This window comes from Phocoena phocoena, chromosome 9 (genome assembly GCF_963924675.1).
Source record: "Phocoena phocoena chromosome 9, mPhoPho1.1, whole genome shotgun sequence".
NCBI classification, from domain to species: Eukaryota; Metazoa; Chordata; class Mammalia; order Artiodactyla; family Phocoenidae; genus Phocoena; species Phocoena phocoena.
The window spans coordinates 65,392,353-65,413,810 of NC_089227.1; the positions used below are offsets into that span (position 1 = coordinate 65,392,353).

General features: G+C 40.4%; 1 protein-coding gene across 4 annotated transcripts in view; it reads right to left on the reverse strand.

Moving 5' to 3' along the window:
- Window positions 1–21,458, reverse strand: part of ELMO1 (engulfment and cell motility 1) — a 457,219-nt gene that overhangs the window by 162,325 nt on the left and 273,436 nt on the right. For all 4 annotated transcript variants that reach the window (XM_065884097.1, XM_065884095.1, XM_065884098.1 and 1 more), the window contains one exon: window positions 10,045–10,181. In XM_065884097.1, the coding sequence (XP_065740169.1) occupies window positions 10,045–10,181 (137 nt within the window). The remainder of the gene's footprint in view (window positions 1–10,044; window positions 10,182–21,458) is intronic.

Consider the following 21,458-nt stretch of genomic DNA (forward strand, 5'->3'; position numbering starts at 1 on the left):
CCACAAAATCATTAAATGAGATTCCCATACCTGAAATAGCCAAATCACTTGCGTCCTCTTTCCTAAACCCTGTCCGCACTCAAAAATAAAGGCTTCAAGAGACCTTCAAGATGGTGGAGGAGTAAGATGTGTAGATCACCTTCCTCCAGACAAATACATCAGAAATACATGTACAAGTGGAACAACTCCTACAGAACACCTACTGAATGCTGGCAGAAGAACTCAGACTTCCCAAAAGGCAAGAAACTCCCCACGTACCTGGCTGTGTGGCTGACAGAGTCTTGGTGCTCCGGCTGGGTGTCAGGCCTGTGCCTCTGAGGTGGGAGAGCTGAGTTCAGGACATAGGTCCACCAGAGACCTCCTGGCTCCATGTAATATCAAACGGCGAAAGTTCTCCCAGAGATTTCCATCCCAACGCTAAGACCCAGCTCCACTCAATGACCAGCAAGCTACAGTGCTGGACACCATGTGCCAAACAACTAGCAAGCCAGGAACACAACCCCACCGATTAGCAGAGAGGCTGCCTAAAAACATAATAAGGTCACAGATATCCCAAAACACACCACTAGACGCGGTCCTGCCCACCAGAAAGACAAGATCCAGCCTCAACCACCAGAACACAGGCACCACTCCCCTCCACCAGGAAGCCTACACAACCCACTGAACAAACCACAGCCACTGGGGGCAGACACCAAAAACAATAGGAACTACGAACCTGCAGCCTGCGAAAAGGAGACCAGAAACACAGTAAGTTAAGAAAAATGAGAAGATAGAGAAACACACAGCAGATGAAAGAGCAAGGTAAAAACCCACCAGACCAAACAAATGAAGAGGAAATAGGCAGTCTACCTGAAAAAGAATTCAGAATAATGACAGTAAAGATGATCCAAAATCTTGGAAATAGAATGGAGAAAGTACAAGAAATGTTTAACAAGGACCAAGAAGAACTAAAGCGCAAACAAACAGTGATGAACAACACAAGAAATGAAATTAAAAATTCTCTAGAAGGAATGAATAGCAGAATAACAGAGGCAGAAGAATGGATAAGTGACCTGGAAGATAAAATAGTGTAAATAACTACCACAGAACAGAATAAAGAAAAAAGAATGAAAAGAATTGAGGACAGTCTCAGAGACCTCTGGGACAACATTAAAAACACGAACATTCGAATTTTAGAGGGTCCAGAAGAAGAAGAGAAAAAGAAAGGGACTGAGAAAATATTTGAAGAGATTATAGTTGAAAACTTCCCTAATATGGGAAAGGAAATAGTCCATCAAGTCCAGGAAGCATAGAGAGTCCCATACAGGATAACTCCAAGGAGAAACACGCCAAGACACATATTAATCAAACTAACAAAAATTAAATACAAACAAAAATATTAAAAGCAGCAAGGGAAAAACAACAAATAACGTACAAGGGAATCCCCATAAGGTTAAGAGCTGACATTTCAGCAGAAACTCTGCAAGCCAGAAGGGTGTGGCAGGACATATTTCAAGTGATGAAAGGGAAAAACCTACAACCAAGATCACTCCACCCAGCAAGGATCTCATTCAGATTCGATGAAGAAATTAAAACCATTAGAGACAAGCAAAAGCTAACAGAATTCAGCACCACAAAACCAGCTCTACAACAAATGCTAAAGGAACTTCTCTAGGCAGGAAACACAAAAGAAGGAAAAGACCTACAATAACAAACCCAAAACAATTAAGAAAACGGTAATAGGAACACACATATCGATAACTACCTTAAATGTAAATGGATTAAATGCACCAACCAAAAGACATAGACTGGCTGAATGGATACAGAAACAAGACCCATACATATGCTGTCTACAAGAGACACAATTCAGACCTAGGGACACATACAGACTGAAAGTGAGGGGATTGAAAAAGATATTCCACGCAAGTGGAAATCAAAAGAAAGCTGGAGTAGCAATTCTCATATCAGACCAAATAGACTTTAAAATAAAGACTGTTACAAGAGACAAAGGACACTACATAATGACCAAGGGGTCAATCCAAGAAGAAGATATAACAATTGTAAATATTTATGCACCCAACATAGGAGCACCTCAATACATAAGGCAACTGCTAACAGCTATAAAAGAGGAAATCGACAGTAACAGAATAATAGTGGGGGACTTTAACACCTCACTTATACCAATGGACAGATCATCCAAAATGAAAACAAGTAAGGAAACACAAGCTTTAAATGACACAATAGACCAGATAGATTTAATTGATATTTATAGGACATTCCATCCAAAAACAGCAGATTACACTTTCTTCTCAAGAGCTCATGGAACTTTCTCCAGGATAGATCATATCTTGGGTCACAAATCAAGTCTTGGTAAATTTAAGAAAACTGAAAGCATATCAAATGGAGGCTAAACAATACACTACTTGATAACCAAGAGATCACTGAAGAAAACAAAGAGGAAATTAAAAAATACCTAGAAGCAAATGACAATGAAAACATGACAACCCAAAACCTATGAGATGTAGCAAAAGCAGTTCTAAGATGGAAGTTTATAGCAATACAATCCTACCTCAAGAAACAAGAAACATTTCAAATAAACAACCTAACTTTACACCTAAAGCAAGAAGAACAAAAAACCCCCAAAGTTATCAGAAGGAAAGAAATCATAAAGATCAGGTAAGAAACAAATGAAAAAGAAATGAAGGAAACAAGAGCAAAGATCAGTAAAACTAAAAGCTGGTTCCCTGAGAAGATAAACAAAATTGGTAAACCACTAGCTAGAAAAAAAGGGAGAAGATTCAAATCAATAGAATTAGAAATGAAAAAGGAGAAGTAACAACTGACATTGCAGAAATACAAAGGATCATGAGAAATTACTAGAAGAAACCATATGCCAATAAAATGGACAACCTGGAAGAAATGGACAAATTGTTAGAAAAGCACAACCTTCCGAGTTATGAACCAGGAAGAAATAGAAAATATAAACATACCAATCACAAGCACTGAAATTGAGACTGTGATTAAAAATCTTCCAAAAAACAAAAGCCCAGGACCAGATGGCTTCACAGGCAAATTCTCTCAAATATTTAGAGAAGAGCTAACACCTATCCTTCTCAAACTATTCCAAAATATAGCAGAGGGAGGAACACTCCCCGACTCATTATACGAGGCCACCATCACCCTGACACCAAAACCAGACAAAGATGTCACAAAGAAAGAAAACTACAGGCCAATATCACTGATGAACATAGATGCAAAAATCCTCAACAAATACTAGCAAACAGAATCCAACAGCACATTAAAAGGATGATACACCCTCCACAAAGTAGGCATAGAGGGAACTTACCTCAACAATATAAAGGCCATATATGACAAACGCACAGCCAACATTGTTCTCAATGGTGAAAAACTGAAACCATTTCCTTTAAGATCTGGAATGAGACAAGGCTGTCCACTCCCCCCACTATTATTCAACATAGTTTTGGAAGCTTTAGCCACAGCAATCAGAGAAGAAAAAGAAATAAAAGGAATACAAATTAGAGAAGAAGTAAAGCTGTCACTGTTTGCAGGTGATGTGATACTATACATAGAGAATCCTAAAGAGGCTACCAGAAAACTACTAGAGCTAATCAATGAATTTGGTAAAGTAGCAGGATACAAAATTAATGCACAGAAATCTCTTGCATTCCTATACACTAATGATGAAAAGTCTGAAAGAGAAATTAAGGAAACACTCCCATTTACCACTGCAACAAAAAGAATAAAATACCTAGGAATAAACCCACCTAAGGAGACAAAAGACCTGTATTCAGAAAAGTATAGGACACTGATGAAAGGTATTAAAGATGATACCAACAGATGGAGAAATATACCATGTTCTTGGATTGGAAGAATCAACATTGTGAAAATGACTCTACTACCCAAAGCAATCTACAGATTCTATGCAACCCCTATCCAACTACCACTGGCATTTTTCACAGAACTAGGACAAAAAGTTTCACAATTTGCATGGAAACACAAAAGACCCCGAATAGCCAAAGCAATCTTGAGAAAGAAAAATGTAGCTGGAGGAATCAGGCTCCCTGACTTCAGACTATTCTACAAAGCTACAGTAATCAAGACAGTATGCTACTGGAACAAAAACAGAAATATAGATCAGTGGAACAGGATAGAAAGTCAAGAGATAAACCCACGCAGATAGGGTCACCTTATCTTTGATAAAGGAGGCAAGAATATATAATGGAGAAAAGACAGCCTCTTTAATAAGTGGTGCTGGGAAAACTGGACAGCTACTTTTAAAAAAAATGAAATTAGAACACTCCCTAACACCATACACCAAAATAGGCTCAAAATGGATTAAACATCTAAATGTAAGGCCAGAAACTATCAAACTCTTGGAGGAAAACATAGGCAGAACACTGTGACATAAATCACAGCAAGATCCTTTTTGACCCACCTCCTAGAGAAAAGGAAATAAAAACAAATGGGACCTAATGAAACTTAAAAGCTTTTGCACAGCAAAGGAAACCATAAATAAGACGAAAAGACAACCCTCACAATGGGAGAAAATATTTGCAAATGAAACAACTGACAAAGGATTAATCTCCAAAATTTAAAAGCAGCTCATGCAGCTCAATATCAAATAAACAAAGAACCCAATCCAAAAATGGGCAGAAGACCTAAATAGACATTTCTCCAGAGAAGATATACAGATTGCCAACAAACACATGAAAGCATGCTCAACATCATTAATCATTAGAGAAATGCAAATCAAAACTACAATGAGGTATCACCTCACGCTAGTCAGAATGGTGATCATCAAAAAATCTACAAACATCAAATGCTGGAGAGGGTGTGGAGAAAAAGGAACCCTCTTGCACTGTAGGTGGGAATGTAAATTGATACAGCCACTATGGAGAACAGTATGGAGGTTCCTTAAAAATCTAAATATAGAACTACCGTAAGACCCAGCAAACCCACTACTGAACATACACCCTGAGAAAACCATAATTCAAAAAGAGTCATGTACCACAATGTTCACTGCAGCACTATTTACAATAGCCAGGACATGGAAGCAACCTAAGTGTCCATCAACAGATGAATGGATAAAGAAGATGTGGCACATATATACAATGCAATATTACTCAGCCATAAAAAGAAACGAAATTGAGTTACTTGTAGTGAGTTGCATGCACCTAGAGTCTGTTATGCAGAGTGAAGTAAGTCAGAAAGAGTAAAACAAATACCGTATGCTAACACATATATATGGAGTCTAAAAAAAAAAAAGCGGTTCTCATGAACCTAGGGGCAGGACAGGAATAAAGACACAGACGTAGAGAACGGACTTGAGGATATGGGGAGGGGGAAGGGTGAGTTGTGACAAAGCGAGAGAGAGGCATGGACATATATACACTACCAAACGTAAGGTAGATAGCTAGTGGGAAGCAGCCGCATAGCACAGGGAGATCAGCTCCGTGCTTTGTGACCACCTAGAGAGGTAGGATAGGGAGGGTGGGAGGGAGACGCAAGAGGGAGGAGATATGGGGATATATGTATATGTATAGCTGATTCTTTATGTTATAAAGCCGAAACTAACACACCACTGTAAAGCAATTATACTCCAATAAAGATGTTAAAAATAAATAAATAAAGGCGTCAATGAAATAATTATGGGGCCACTTGCATGCCAAGGTATCCAGCTCTGGTTTAGCTCTTCCCATGTCAATGAATAAGGCACGCTCTGAAATATTGGTAATAAAAGGCAAAAACACAGAATACAAACTCAATGGCGTGAACCAATGGATTACTCTGCGGATACTACTATATTGAGAAACTGTAAGAAAGTACCTTTCAAAGAATAAATATTTTAACCACTCTCTAATTCTACTTCTCTTATATAAATAAAAAACATCGCATCTGCTGCTTCCCAGGTCTGGAGGAGCAGGACGACAGCTGCTTTTCCAAACACTCACTTCCAACAGCAGCATTAACTGCCAAGCACTAGGTATCTACCAACTAGTGTCCCCACCAAGGCGGGCTGTAGAAGAGATTCCTGTGTCTGCTGGAATCTGATATTGTTTGTTGGAAAAAAATCACAATTTTAGAGTGAGGGATACAGCTTCTCCAGTAATGAGCTAAAGAAGGCATATAGCTAAGCCCTTCTTACAGAACCCTGGGTCTCAGGTCAACAATTAAATCCACCATCTACGCTTCCATTCAAAGTGGTCAAAGCCTGGAAAGATGTCCAAGAAAGTTCAAAGAAACTGTGTCTCATGTTGGGCTCTTTTAAGATACTTCTGAATTCCCATTTGGACAATCTTAGGAAACAAGAAAAACATTAAATCTACCAGTAACACCAAACCCACATTTGTTCCTAAATTCAATCTCTTCTGCTACCAAGTTAATAACAAGAAGAAAAGTGAACTGATTAAAATTTCAGCTTCTCTCTTTTCCAATTTATAATCTGGTAAAGCAAAAGGTGGCTGATAGGCAGCAGGAAAAAATCAGAAAAGACATTCTTCACATTGAACTAGAGGCCCTCACAGAGGGTCCTTTTTTTTTTGTTAAGGCCAAAGAGACAAAAAAGAGAAATAAAAGAAAAAGGACATAATTATATCTGAATTTGAGCAACCACTAGCAGAACTCTGCAACAGGTATTATGCTAGTCTACCAGCCAAAACAACAACAAAAAGCCTCATCTGTCCATGTTTCATTAATTTAAACTGATACCCACAGCTACAAATCTAATGTACTTACAATTTAAATACACATTATGGTAAGCAGAATAATGGCTCCCTGTTGATGTCCGTATTTTAATCCCCATAATCTGTGAATATATTTCCTTTTATAGCAAAAGGGAATTTCGGTTGCAGGTGAAATTGAGGTTGCTAATCAACTTAAAATAGGAACGATTACCCTGGATTATCCAAGTGGTCCAGTGTAATCACAGGGGTCCTTACAAGTGAAAGATGGAAGCAGAAGAGGGATGAGAGTGATAAATAACGTGGAAAGGACTGAATGTGCAGTTGCTGGTTTTGAAGATGGACAAAGGAGAAAAGGAATGCAGGCAATTTCCAGAACCTGGAACAGGCAATGAAATGAATTCTCCCCAAGAGCCTCCAGAAAGGAACACAGCTCTGCTGACACCTTGATTTTAGCCCTGCGAGACCCATTTTTGGCTTCTGAATTATGGAACTGTAAGATAATAAATTTGTATTGTTCATGCCACTAAGTTTGTGGCAATATGTTCCAGCAGTATTAGGAAAGTAATAATACATGAGATAAAAAGTATATCACTGATAAGCTCTTCTGGTTACAAAAGGAAGACATGCATAGTATTAGAAAGAGAAAAGCAGACACAGTTAATGTAGAAAATTGAAATGCCTTGTCATACCCATCCCTGATCCTCCTCTGATATCCATTCTTAACCAATGAATGGACATGTGGAGTGGGACCCTCTGCCTCTCAGGCCTCCAGATGCCTGCCCACGGCCATAAACTACCACCCCTACTTGGCAGCAGATGTGTAACATCACAGCTGGTTTACAATTGTCCAATGCAAAAAGATGGCACTAGGGCCACAGTGAGAAACTGTACTGGAACCTGGCTCTGAGATCTTGCTGCAGGAAGTTTTTGCAGCCATATAAGTTAATTACAAAAAGGTTTCAGCATGACCCTTTGGGGGGCTTGCCATCACCTAGCAGGACCTCACCGTGAGCAATGAGAATACCACCTCCACCAACCCGAGCACACAGCCATCATGAATAACACGGACCTGAGAGCCATGCTCGTCTCCTCCCTGAAGCCCCTCTCAGCAACTCCAGACTGAGGCCTCTGGTTTCCTTTGCTAACAGTGTATGTATTTTTGGGGCTTTATGTCCTAGACTTGTAAGTTCTACAGAAATTAAGTGTCTAAGTACTCATTCCCTTGAGCCATTCCTTTGCAGGAATTTGGTAATGTTTTCTATATACCTTATCTGTGCATAGATCAACAGCAATAATATTTGATTTTATTATGTACAGAAATGCAGATTTCTGTAATTCTGGAGAAGCGGGCTGCCCTCAGCAGATGGATAGCTCAGTGCCAGAACACATGAGAGTCAGTGAAGTCTCCTTCTCTTGGAGGAATAAGTGTCCCAGGACACAAGAGCTGAGGACTGGATGGCTTTCAGAAACAGTGCAGTACAGAAAGAGTGGAACTGATCCAGAAGCAACGTGGCCATAGCAATTTCAGAGACTACTGATTTAACTTTCCCCCTTTTTTTTTGGCCTGATTGAACAAAGGTCTCTGTGCTCCTTCTTCCCTCTCTCCCAAGGATAGTTGCACCTGAACTGCAAAGTCCCTCATAATCAAGTGAAGTACACTCAGGAGGCTACAGTTAACAATCATAAGGGAATTAATGGGCTTCTTTCCTCCACCTCCCCTCCTGAATCATGTCTGACCTCGGCTCTAGTTGCTCAGACACTTGCAGCTCTAGCATGCAATTTACAGATCAGTGTTTTCCACAGAGGGGAGTCCCTGGGGCCTGTTTCAATGAGTTTAAATAGATGGCCCAGACAAATATATAAAAGGACTGAAGATCACTTAGGCCAGGATACAGAGTAAAAAAACAATAAAAACATTTTGTAAAAGTGATTATAACCACAATGAACAGCAACAGGATAAGCACGAAGATGTAAAATAGGGCATCAAAATCACAAATTGCAGGGGAGGGGAGTAGAAAATGTAGATCTTTTAGAATGTGTTTGAACTTACACGACTGAACTTATCAGCCTAAAGCAAGTCAATACAGTTACAATACTCGAAAACCATGGTAACCACAAATCAAAAACATGCAACAGATTCACAAAAATGGAAAACAAAGGGACTGAATAGGTGGCTCAGAATGACTGGGATGGAATGGTGTTCTCTGCTACAACTGCAGGCAAGATCATTATATTGATGGAGACTGTCAGGTTCTAACCTTGGGGAAGGCTTGGGGAAGAGTGTCCTCTTCCCAGTTTTCTTTCTTTTTAACCAATATTGGTTCAAGATGCCATGGACCAGAAATATGGTGGGAAAGAAGGACCAGATATAAGTTCAGAAAAAAGAGGACTGGGAGGCAAAGACCGACAAGGACATCAAGTGACACTGGAATTCAGATATTATGTTATGCCCCAAGCACAAACCCATGAAGGCCCCACGGGATGACTGTGAGACCAGACACTTAGACTCTTAGAAAGAGTTATGCCCCCAGTACCAGGTCAGCAGGCATGGGTGATGGGGCCAACCAAACCCAGAGTCACATACAGTAGCAAACCAGAATGATTAAAGACCTAAGCATACCTGTCCCAACCATCAGTAATTACTAGCCACGTCATGATTGCTAACAAGGCTTTGATCCAAGGATAAAGATTTCGTTTATCTTGAAAAGTGTACACGATGCTTCTGCTTCCTTTAAGTTGGTCAGCACTCTTCTCTCCACCCAACATTCACTCACAAACAGAAGTGTGAAATTCACACTCTTCAAAAAAACCAAATGCTTTCTGTAAACCAAGACATGTTCCATATAAACTTACTCAGCTCCCTGAAAGAGGTCTTGCATTTTAATACTCGTTGTGAGAGAGCAAAGGGCAGTTATCTCAACGCAGCCATAACCCACAAAGAAACCAAGTGACCACAGCAGCCTTCCTCATCTCATTCTCTCCCTGGTAGCCACCTGCACAGGTGGGGTGGAGGCATTTTCCCCACTAGATCTGTAATAACAAGACATCCCGGACCAAGGCTTTTAAAGGAAAAAGTTCATCTTGTCAATATTTCTTAAGAAAGGGTCTCTGCCAGTGGCCCCTGCTTAGTAAGCAAAAAGGAACAAAGCTGCTCCAAGCTTATCCCTAGAGAGATAAGAGCATCACTGGCACACAGCTTCCTGTCTGTATAGGTATGCCTTTCCTTCTCCATCCTTAACGTCACCTAAAATCACAGTCGTCCTCATTCTCCTTCCACACCCAGCGAAGGGACCATGCAAAGGTGGGTGGGCCTCCACCGGGCACACAGGAAGCTTCTGTCTCTGCTTCAGATTCTCCTTACCTTGTTGAAGTCTTCAGAGGTTGCCCTCATTTCCTTCCATGTCTTGTTCAGGAGCTGGATACAGATGCAGAAAAACTCCTCGAAGGATCTGTCGTGGGTGAAGAACATCGGGTGGAAATCGTTGCAGGTCTCACTAGCTGGAGGAAAGAAGGGAGGAAGTGTGAGAAGGGAAATGAAAGGATACAGACACATGCTCCAAAGGGAGATGATGAGAGGCATATTTGGCTCAAGCCACAGTGGAAAAAAAGGCATTTTGAAAAGGCAACCAAAGGGTAGTCACCGTGAAACTTCACAGTTTAAGGTCAGATGGTCAGACCTACCCTTAGGCGCATATTTTGACCGAAGGAAGTGAGCTCCTAACTCCTCCATGATATGATCCTTATGGCTTTGGTCCAGGATCTGTGGTGTTGAATATGGGCTCTGCATCTGCCTTCTTGACCTTATAAAGGTTATTCAAACTGCCCTGTCAGTCACAGCTCTTCCATCACCCTTAATTTCCTACTTCTCAATAGAATAACTGGCAGAAGATGAGTTTTCCCAAACACACAATTAATTGCAACTTTGAAAATAGCATCCTTGATTATTTCTCCAGGGGGCTCTTTTTCCTCTTATGGCATTAAGTAGGGGATATTTGAGATCATTAACCTCAGACACCATTAACCATTTGTTTTACATTCTCAGACACAGATGGCTGGAGGTCAAAGCAACCCAAGTGGCTTTGAAGGCTGCAACTGGGTTCGGTCCTGGACCAAACCCTGAAGTCAGTCAGACTGCCTTCAAGCTACCCCATTACAAAGCTTCCTTTGTAATGGTCAGACCCAGGGCTCTGAGTTCTAGGTATGCCACCTCTCTCCTCCTTCCCAGACCAGTACACCAGGCCCTTCCTTCTCAGCTCTCTGTCAAGCTGACCTTTTTATAGCCCTTTTACGTACATTCATTTGATCTTTAGAACGCGTCTTACTGTTCATGTCTTAAGGGATGAGGATACTGGAGCCCAATGAAGTAGGCTTTGTGACCCCCAAAACAAGATTCTAAAATTTTTTTCTTTAAATATAAGCTGTTACTTACAGTGAAAGAATTCTGATTTTAATTGGAATCTATTTAAAGACCAATTCATCTTCAAGACCCCAAATGATAGAATTTTAAGCTCTGGAAGCCCAGGAGAGGAGGATGGAGTGGGGCGGGAGTAGGGTTTACAGCAGAGAACTTCTGTACTTGGGGAAGACCCTGGTGCCCACCGTGTAGTTGAACATGAATTCTACTTAGAGAGGATCCTCGGGTGAAGGCCCCTGGTGAGTGAATCCTGATCAAACCTAAGAGGACATGCTCTGATTTGGGGGACACACTTATACACAAACCTCTTCTATCTTCACACTTCATCATAGTAAATTCTGTTTTCTTCCAGAGAAGGTAAGGGCATAGGCTAGCAACAGCTTGCAGTCATGCAGAGAAGGTTTGGGTCTGAGGGTAGAAGGTTTGAATTCAAGTCCAGCCCATGACAATGAGAAGCTAGTCACTTCACCTTTCTAAGCCTTGATTTTCTAAACTAAAAAATGGAAATGAAACCTCCTTGCCTTCTCCATAGGCTAGGGAGAGGCTCAAATGACACGATTCACAGGAAAGTGCTTTGAAAGGATAAAAGTTGGAGCAAGGCAGTGGTGATAACAATGAATGTCGTGCCAGCATATTGTTTCCAGGAACATAGGCTGTTTTTCGATTCCTCCAATTCTTAAGTCAAGCCTGTTACATCTCAGAAATTAGAGGCAAGAACATATAAGTTATCCCACTCCAGCTCATTACCAGTAGAGATGGCAAAAGTGACATTCTGACCTGATACACAAAGCTATTTAAGGAACTTGAAGATGTTTACTCTTCAAGGATTATGTGTTTGCTGCCCTGGGCAATGAGCTGTCACTTTCATAAGCACTGAAGCCAATAAAATTTACCAGTCTACAGCAGCACTTTAAACCACTATGGCCATACAAAACCTCGTTATTAATCACATTATGAGGGTATATTTTGGGGGGCTAGTGTAATTATATGTGTACTTTATGCCCTAGTTAAAGTTTTATGGGACTACTGGAGCTGAGCTAGCCAAACAAAACTGCGACCAACAAGCCCGTCTCTTGTTTGGGTGAAGAGGGAGGGAAACAACATCGTTAATAATAGGGATGGGGGGGCGGGGAGACAGAAGATTGTGTATAACTCCCCAAGGGCTCTACAGGCGTTATCTTCACAGCAACCCAGGGGGTAGGCGTGATGCTTGTCCTCATTGTATACATAAGAGGGGTGAAACTTGGAGAAATTAAGCCTTCCATCATGAGCCTTTTTTTAGGTGGCTCCAAACGAGCATTGGAAACCCACAGGTTAGGTGACACAGCAGCAGCTTCCTGCCTTAGTTGATATCAAGAGCTCAGGGCATTTCCTTGTGATTGCTACTTTGAAAATTAATTTCTCCACCCACACTCCTAGATCTCCTTGGATTCCTCCTTCAACAGAAACCAGCATCCTGACCTGCAGTCCAGTGGGGCTCACAATAAGTGCCCAGCCAGCACCTGTTGATGGACAACACCTGGCCACGTGATAGGACCAACAGTGGCCATGCCACTGTCACCAGCCACGTGCCAGGCACCATTACTGTTACTTATTACATCAAGCCCCTAGGAAGATAACATCAATTTCTTTTTATAAAATTAGAAATAGGAGAGTTAGAAAACTGTCCAAGGTCACATGGCTTTCAAGTGGCAGAGCTGGGATTCAAACTCAGGTTGACTTGGCTCCAAAGCCCCTCATTGTTGCAGTGACAGGACCAGGAATCACACCCAATATTCTACACCAGAGCCAGTGTTTTCAACCTCCACGTGAGGATGGCTCTGCCATCGTCCTAAGATTCTTTGAGACTCATCCCTTGGGATGAGGAATGGGCAAACAGCAAATCAAAACAATTTGTTCCTTGACATGTTACAAAAGAAACAATGAAAAGACTGATATATTTTGGGATTTTACATCCTTAAAAGGATGTTCCTGTATTAGAGGCAAGGAAAAAGCAATAAATATTAATACTTTTTTCCTCAAAAACATTCAAATTGCAGATATTCAGGACTGAGGATGATCGAGCAGGAAGGACTGGACCAGATTATCTGATTTGTTTCCCTCTTTTATTTTGCAGGTAAGAGTAGTGAGAAAGGCAAAATGGCTCGCCCAAGAGTTTATGATGGTGGAAAAGGGGCAAAGATGCTGGGAGCCAGGCTGCTGGGGTTCAAATACGGGTTCTTTTGCCTACTGCTGAGTCACCTGGGCAAGTCATTTCATCTGTCAGTGTCTCAGTGTTCTCATCTGTAAACTGGGGGCAACAGTAGTATAAACTTCATCAGGTGGCTGTGGGGATTAAAAGGGAACAGTGACTACACGGAGAAGCTCAGTGCAAGTGTGAGCCAACAGGATTGTGATGCTCGTCATCATTATAGCAAGTGGACCCTGGCCCAGGCCATCCCAGGGATACACGTGAGCTTGTATCAGCTCACAGGGATGGCCCGACTCTCATGAACAGGGTCCTTAACTCAGAGGTTTAAACAAACAGATAAAAACAGAGAGGGGGAGGTTTACTACTGCTTTTTAAGGAAAATAAAAACACTTTTTGAGGAAAAAAACAGTGTTGAATTTGTAGGTAATGATTTTATACATGAAATTTAAAGAGAAGTTTTCAATGGGACAAAAAAAGCAAGGCTTTTCAAAAACCAAATTTTCTTTTTTTTTTTTTTTTTTGCGGTACACGGGCCTCTCACTGTTGTGGCCTCTCCCGTTGTGGAGCACAGGCTCCAGACGCAGAGGCTCAGCGGCCATGGCTCACGGACCCAGCCGCTCCGCAGCATGTGGGATCTTCCCTGACCAGGGCACGAACCCGTGTCCCCTAGCATCGGCAGGCGGACTCTCAACCACTGCGCCACCAGGGAAGCCCCCAAAACCAAATTTTTTTAAGCACACTATTTTTAACACAATGAGATTCTCTTTTATAAAAAAAGGATCAACTTACTCGTCTTGTAAGTCTGGAATATTAAGGTATTTTCAGGGCTGAGGGTGAAATGGGTTCTTATTAATTTACTGACATCTAATTCATTTATAAATAGGCCAGCTTTGAAAGCTTCTATAATCCACACACCTTTGTTTTAAAAATGAAAAATAAGAATGCTATACACTTATGTAGCATTTTGCCTTTCAAAGTAGATTTGTTCCCATTTTTCATTGGATAATGTGAAGTGAGGCAGGTATCATCACTGGAGGCTCAAAGAACAAGGGCTACTGCAGTGCAGCAAGTAAACACTGAAAGGTGCATACAAAGAAAGGGTTCTAGTGCTGCCTTGTGACCTTAGAAGGTCACCTCAGCTCCAGGGCTCCAAGTTTCTTACCTGTAAATGGGCTGGTAAGGTTCCTGCCAAGTCTCAGATTCTAAGACATTACACACACGCACATACAAACACACACACCACGTAATGTATTTTTAAGTCCCTAATATCCATCAATAATTATAGAACTTGGAGATTACACCTGCATTTAACCATATGTCCTAAAGTATTATTTTCTTGAATGACAGGATGGCTACACATTTCAGTTAGGGTGTTAGGGCATCAAAGTGGCATTTGATAGGCTTAGAAAATGTTTGATGAGCTAGTATTTACTCTTCTTTTCATAAGAAACTTGTTATTTGTTTTCAGCCCCTTTCAATCTATTAATATCACCTAATGCAGACCATTACATAAGAAAATTACATGACTAAAGATAGAATGACAAGATGACACAGGCAAATGCACGTAATTTCTGCACTTTCACGGGAATTTTCTTAGACAAACCTAATTTTTGACATGCTGAAAAGCTCTGTCCCATGCTTTCCATGACCCTTGTTATACTGAGACTGTGAACCCATTTGCAAGTGAATACAGGGACACATGTTTTGGAGGCACTAGGCAAACTTTGAGTATTTTTACCATGAAATAATGAGCTATTTCAACTGCAACAGTGTTTGGAAATGGTGCACTTTGAAAGAGAGATAAGCACTGGCCTAACACAAAGGGCATTTTGTCTTAAAATTCTGAGCTACAGGAAGAAGGGGATAAATCATAAACACAGAAGCATTTCATACATGAAAACTGACAGAGCAGTTGTAAAATCTTACTAGGTATCCAAAGCGTGGAAACTCAAACTAGAACTCTTTGCGGCTCTAGGGTCGGTCTGGGTAATACACCCATGAATTCTCAGATGCAATGTCTCTTTATACCTTTGCAGAAGATCTTACCCTTGTGACCTTTGAGTGTCTATTTTTAGAACGGCTATTCTTTAATAGCTTGGTTTTGGAGTTTTGGTGCTGTGTAGGAAGATGCTAAAAGTTCAAAACCTTTTGTAGGTGGGAGAGGTGAAAAGGCGAAGAGAGTGAGGACAAAGAATGTGAAGTTCCCCCGCTGCTGAGCTCTGCTAGTGTAGAAGCTTCCACCCCTGCTATTTCAGGACAGGGGATCAGAGGCTTGAAAGCCGCTCAGCTCTACGGCCCCTGAAACCTGGTTTAATAGAACTCTGGATATTCTGTTCTATCTTCTCTCATGCCTAAAAATAGTATGAAATCGACACTAAAAAGACACACCGTCTAATCCAATGCTTCATTGTTCACTTTCCTTCTGGGCCTTTTTTTATGGACATGGAGAAAAAAATACCTACTAGTGTTAGGACTGAAAATCAGACACTAGCATCAAAAGATAGCCGACTCACAAAGAATGACCTGAGGCCACATCCCAGGCACACAGTTATGTGTTAATAAAAGAGCAGGTTCTAGAGCAAGGTCGGCCTGGGTGCAAATCTTAGTGTCACTACTCAATAGCAATGTGACCTTTATCAACTTACGCTTCCTCTGGGCCTCAATTTTTTCATTATAAAAAGAGGAAATGCATCTTATCAGATTACTGCTAAGATTAAATCTAAAGTGATACATGATTCACATATTAACAGATAAAACAAGCAACAGTAAGTGCTAGTTGTTACCAGTTTTAATAGCAAAATTATTATTGTACTTAGGTAAAATGACAAATTTGGAAGAATTACATATGTGGATAGAAAGACATTATAAAATTATAATAATTAAAATAGCTTGATATTGGTCCATGAATGGAAAAACAGAATAGAATAGGATAGGGAGTTCAGATATAGTCTTTTTTTTCAACATCTTTATTGGAGTATAATTGCTTTGGAATGGTGTGTTAGTTTCTACTTTATAACATAGTGAATCAGCTATATATATACCTATATGCCCATATCTCCTCCCTCTTGTGTCTCCCTCCCACTCTCCCTATCCCACCCCTCTAGGTGGACACAAAGCACCAAGCTGATCTCCCTGTGCTATGTGGCTACTTCCCACTAGCTATCTATTTCACATTTGGTAGTGTATATAAGTCCATGCCACTCTCTCACTTCGTCCCAGCTTACCCTTCCCCCTCTCCATGTCCTCAAGTCCATTCTCTACGTCTGTGTCTTTATTCCTGTCCTGCCCCTAGGTTCATCAGAAACTTTTTTTTTTTTTTTAGGTTCCATATATATGTGTTAGCATACGGTATTTGTTTTACTCGTTCTGACTTACTTCACTCTGTATGACAGACTCTAGGTCCATACACCTCACTACAAATAACTCAAATTTCGTTTCTTTTTATGGCTGAGTAATATTCCATTGTATATATGTGACATATCTTCTTTATCCATTCATCTGTTGATGGACACTTAGGTTGCTTCCATGTCCTGGCTATTGTAAATAGACCTGCAATGAACATTGTGGTACATGACTCTTTTTGAATTATGGTTTTCTCAGGGTATATGCCCAGTAGTGGGATTGCTGGGTCGTATGGTAGTTCTATTTTTAGTTTTTTAAGGAACCTCCATACTGTTCTCCATAGTGGCTGTATCAATTTACATTCCTACCAACAGTGCAAGAGGGTTCCCTTTTCTCCACACGCTCTCGAGCATTTATTGTTTGTAGATTTTTTGATGATGGCCATTCTGACCGGTGTGAGATGATATCTCATTGTAGTTTTGATTTACATTTCTCTAATGATTAATGATGCTGAGCATTCTTTCATGTGTTTGTTGGCAGTCTGTATATCTTCTTTGGATAAATGTCTATTTAGGTCTTCTGTCCATTTTTGGATTGGGTTGTTTGTTTTTTTGATATTGAGCTGCATGAGCTGCTTGTAAATTTTGGAGATTAATCCTCTGTCAGTTGCTTCATTTGCAAACATTTTTTCCCATTCTGAGGGTTGTCTTTTCACCTTGTTTATGGTTTCCTTTGCTGTGCAAAAGCTTTTAAGTTTCTCAGATATAGTCTTGTATACACAATCACTAGATTTATGAAAAAGGTGACACCACAGTGAAAAGAATTTTCAATAACTTGTGCTGAGTCAATTATATATGCATCTAAAAAATGAATTATGACTCCCTACCTCACACCATCTACAATGCTCAACTCTAAGTAGATTATAGGTCTCAATGTAAAAGAAAAAACAATGAAGCTTCTATAAAATACAGCAGAACACATTCATAACCTAGAGGTGAGCAAAGATTTCTTAAACAGGACCAAAAAGATTATTAACCCTAAGGAAAATGTTCATTGGCTTATATTAAGATCAAGGAAAATGTTCATTGGCTTATATTAAGATCAAGAACCTCTGTTCATTAAAAGATACAAAAAAGATGGCAACTTCAGGGTAGGAGAAAAACGTGCAACATTACCTGGCAAAAAAACTGGTATCCATAATATATAAATAACCCTATAAATCAATAATAAAAAGAGAGACAATCTAGTAGAAAAACAGGCAAAGTGTAAATAGGTACTTCACAAAATAAGATATCTAAGTGTCCAATAAACATGAAAAGATGCTTGGCTTTTTTAATCACCAGGGAAATGCAAATTTAAACTACAATGAGATATTTTCAAACATCACCAGAATGGCTACAATGAAGAGTTTAAAAAAAAAAAAACAAAAAACTAAGTGTGGATAAGAATGTGGAAAAAATGGAATTCTCTTAAACTGTTATTAGGAGTTTAAATTGGTTCAACTACTTTGAAAAGCAGTTTGACAGTATTTAGTCAAGCTAAAATATTCATAGCCAATGACACAGCAATTCTACCCAAAGATATAAACCCAAAAGAAAGGCATACACAGGTGCTACATAAGAAAGGTACCTGAATGTTAATAATTGCACTACTTGTTACAGCCCAAATCTTGAAGTAACCAAAATGTCCATCCAATACATTGGATGAATTATAGCTTACTCACATAGCAACATAATTACTACAAAGAAATAATTTTTAAAAAGTATGCTGCACACAGTAACATGAATGAATAGAAAACACAATGTTGAACAAACAGAGCCCTCTACAAAGGACAACATACTATGTGGTCTTATGTATGTAAAGCTCAAAATGGAAAATTTATTGATGGTGGTGGAAACAGGGTATTGTTCTCTTGGAGACAAGAAGAAACTGGGGAGAGGGCAGCCCACAATTGTCTCTGGTGGTTGCATAATACTCTCTATCTTGAGCTAAGGAGTAGCAAAATGGAGAGCTGGTGACTGGAAAATTCACTGAGCTGAGCTGTGTTGTGCTTTCAGGATTTGAACACTTCTATTTATTTAAGTTACACTGGCATAAAAAAGTTAAAAAGGTAGAATATGAGCTTTCTAAGCAAATAAAAAGGAACAACAACATTTCAGACGGTGTAAAACTACAAACTACTGCAGGTGATTTTGATGGGTTTTCAGAAGTAGTGCTATATTTGCCCTGCCTATCACCTCTGGAGCCAGGGATTGGCGTTTCATGCAGCCAGGTTTACTCGCTGGATCGAAAACATATAGCCTGTCTATGCAGGCATCCTAGTCCAATCACCTAAGTAGTATCAGCCTCTAATGTTGTTCAGGGGTACCTCTCCACACCTGGACTTTAGTTCAATTTCATCTGTTAGATGGATAAAAGAGTATATGTGTGCATTTACTTTTGTGAATGGGGATCCTGATCTCACTGAAGAGTATTGCAGATGCTGATGGAAAAGCTATAATAGATTTGACTAGTTGTCAAATCTGAGTCACAAGTCTGTTTGAAATTAGTTTCCTCCCTGCCTCATTTACTTCCTTCATTCATTTATAGATCCTTCCTTCCTTCCTTCCATCCACGCATGTACAGGTCCACCTAACTGTCCATCCATCAGTCCATCGATGCATTGATCCACTCATCCATCCATCCACCCACCCATTCCTTCATCTACCCATTCATCCATCCATACATCGAACTAGCAAGGTAGTTAAGAGCATGGCCCTGGAGCCATTCTGCCTGAGTTTGGATCCTAGCTCTGCCACTCATTATCTATATGACCTTGAGTTCAAGGACAAAGAGAGATGAGCAAAAGATGAGGTGGAAGAAGTAGGCAGGCATCAGATCATCTAATTCTTTGTAGAACATATTAGGGAGTGTGGGCTTTATTCTACCTACAATGGGAAGCCATTAACAGGGTTTAAATAGGAGTGGAATAAAGTAACAACTTCCTATCGCCTTTCTTCCCCTACCCTTTCTCTCTTTTTAATGGAATTAAAATTCAGGTAATTTGAGGATTCCTGTTATTCTGGACTCCACTTACTTGATACTTCAGTGTATTAAGGACAAGTGATGAATCACATAAAAACTTGAGTACTAAGTGGTTAGGAGTCAGGACTGCGGCTAGAATTCTTCCTCTATACCTTCTCAACTAAGTCCTTTAACGTCACCAAGTCTCTATTATTATGATGATAATAACAGTAATTTATATCTGTAGAAGTGAGTAAAGATATAGTGAGAGGATTCCCATAAAACACTTAGCATAGTGCCTGGCATATAATAAGCACTCAGTAAATGGTAGCTATAAAATGTTGTGCAGAATACAAATATGATGTGTAATTTCCCCCCAAATCTTGAATTTAGTACAAGGTTTAGCTTGTGTGAAATCTTATTCACTTTAACCTCTTTCATGAAGGTATCAGTTCACCTGGAAGATTACAGAGCAGCATCTCATCATCTTATGTTTAACCAAATGACAAAATGTGCAGAAATTCCAGGAAATTAAGATTTATGATAAGAGTGAGCTAGGTAGGGCTTCCCTGGTGGCGCAGTGGTTGAGAGTCCGCCTGCCGATGCAGGGGACACGGGTTCGTGCCCCGGTCCGGGAGGATCCCACATGCCGCGGAGCGGCTGGACCCGTGAGCCATGGCTGCTGAGCCTGCGCATCCGGAGCCTGTGCTCCACAACGGGAGAGGCCACAACAGTGAGAGGCCCGCGTACCGAAAAAAAAAAAAAAAAGAGTGAGCTAAGTGACTCCTAGAAGTTAGCTTATAATTGAAAAATGGTCTTACTGACATGCTCTGTATTTGTGCTTTTTCTTGGTCCTCTGGCCGAAACAACTAAGAGTTGCAGGAAAACAGAACCTGGATCCTTGACACCTTACCTCTTGGCAAAATAATTTTCTGGATCCACTTACAGGTCTATGAAAGGTCTCTTTCTTAGCCCAAAGAGAAGAAAAGAATAAGAAAAAAAATGAATTCTTTGGAAAGGAGTATCCAGTTTGTGGTATATATTAGTAATGTAAAACCAAATGTGAAATATTTTTAGCTACCTTTTGGGGGTGGTGTGGCTGCAGCATTGGGAGGTACAGTGGAAGATAAAGAAAGAGGAAAATTCTAGTTGGGTGGTAAATAGTCCAAGGCAGGGCAAAGGACAGCACATCCAAGAAGCAATTTCTGCATGCCCTTATTGAAATTTCCTTTATAAGGAAAATTATTCTAAGAAGCGACACATTAAGAGACTGTCATACAGCAAATTTAGCATGGATATAAATAATTGCCTGTTCAACCATGTGAGATGGGCACTGGAGGGTTATGCTGGGATAGAGGCTGATTAATGAGCAGCTGGGACGTGCCTCACTGAAGACCCAGCAACTACTGTGTGCCATCACATGACCCTGGATGACATCTTGACCTGAGGCTCAGAGCCTTAACCAGAGCTGGGGAGCTGGCAAAAGGGGCTAAAAATAAGTAACCCTAAGTCCAATAAATACAAAATTAAGGAAAGAGGACAGGCCAAGACGTTCTTTCTTGTCTTTCGTACCCAGTATATGACTTCCCTTAAAAACTCAGTGATTACCTGTCGGTGTTAGGATAAAATGCAAATACTTTAGCAAAACATTCAACACGTCCCAGTCTGCCCCTACTCTATTCTCCTAACTTTCCTCTGACCTATGACTGAATGCTGAAGGCAGCCATAGTTTCTACCTCTTCATCAAATAAAACACCCCTGCTTGTATCTACACATGTTAAGCTCTTGGGTTTCCCTCTTCGCGGAGTCCACTGAGTCATCCTCC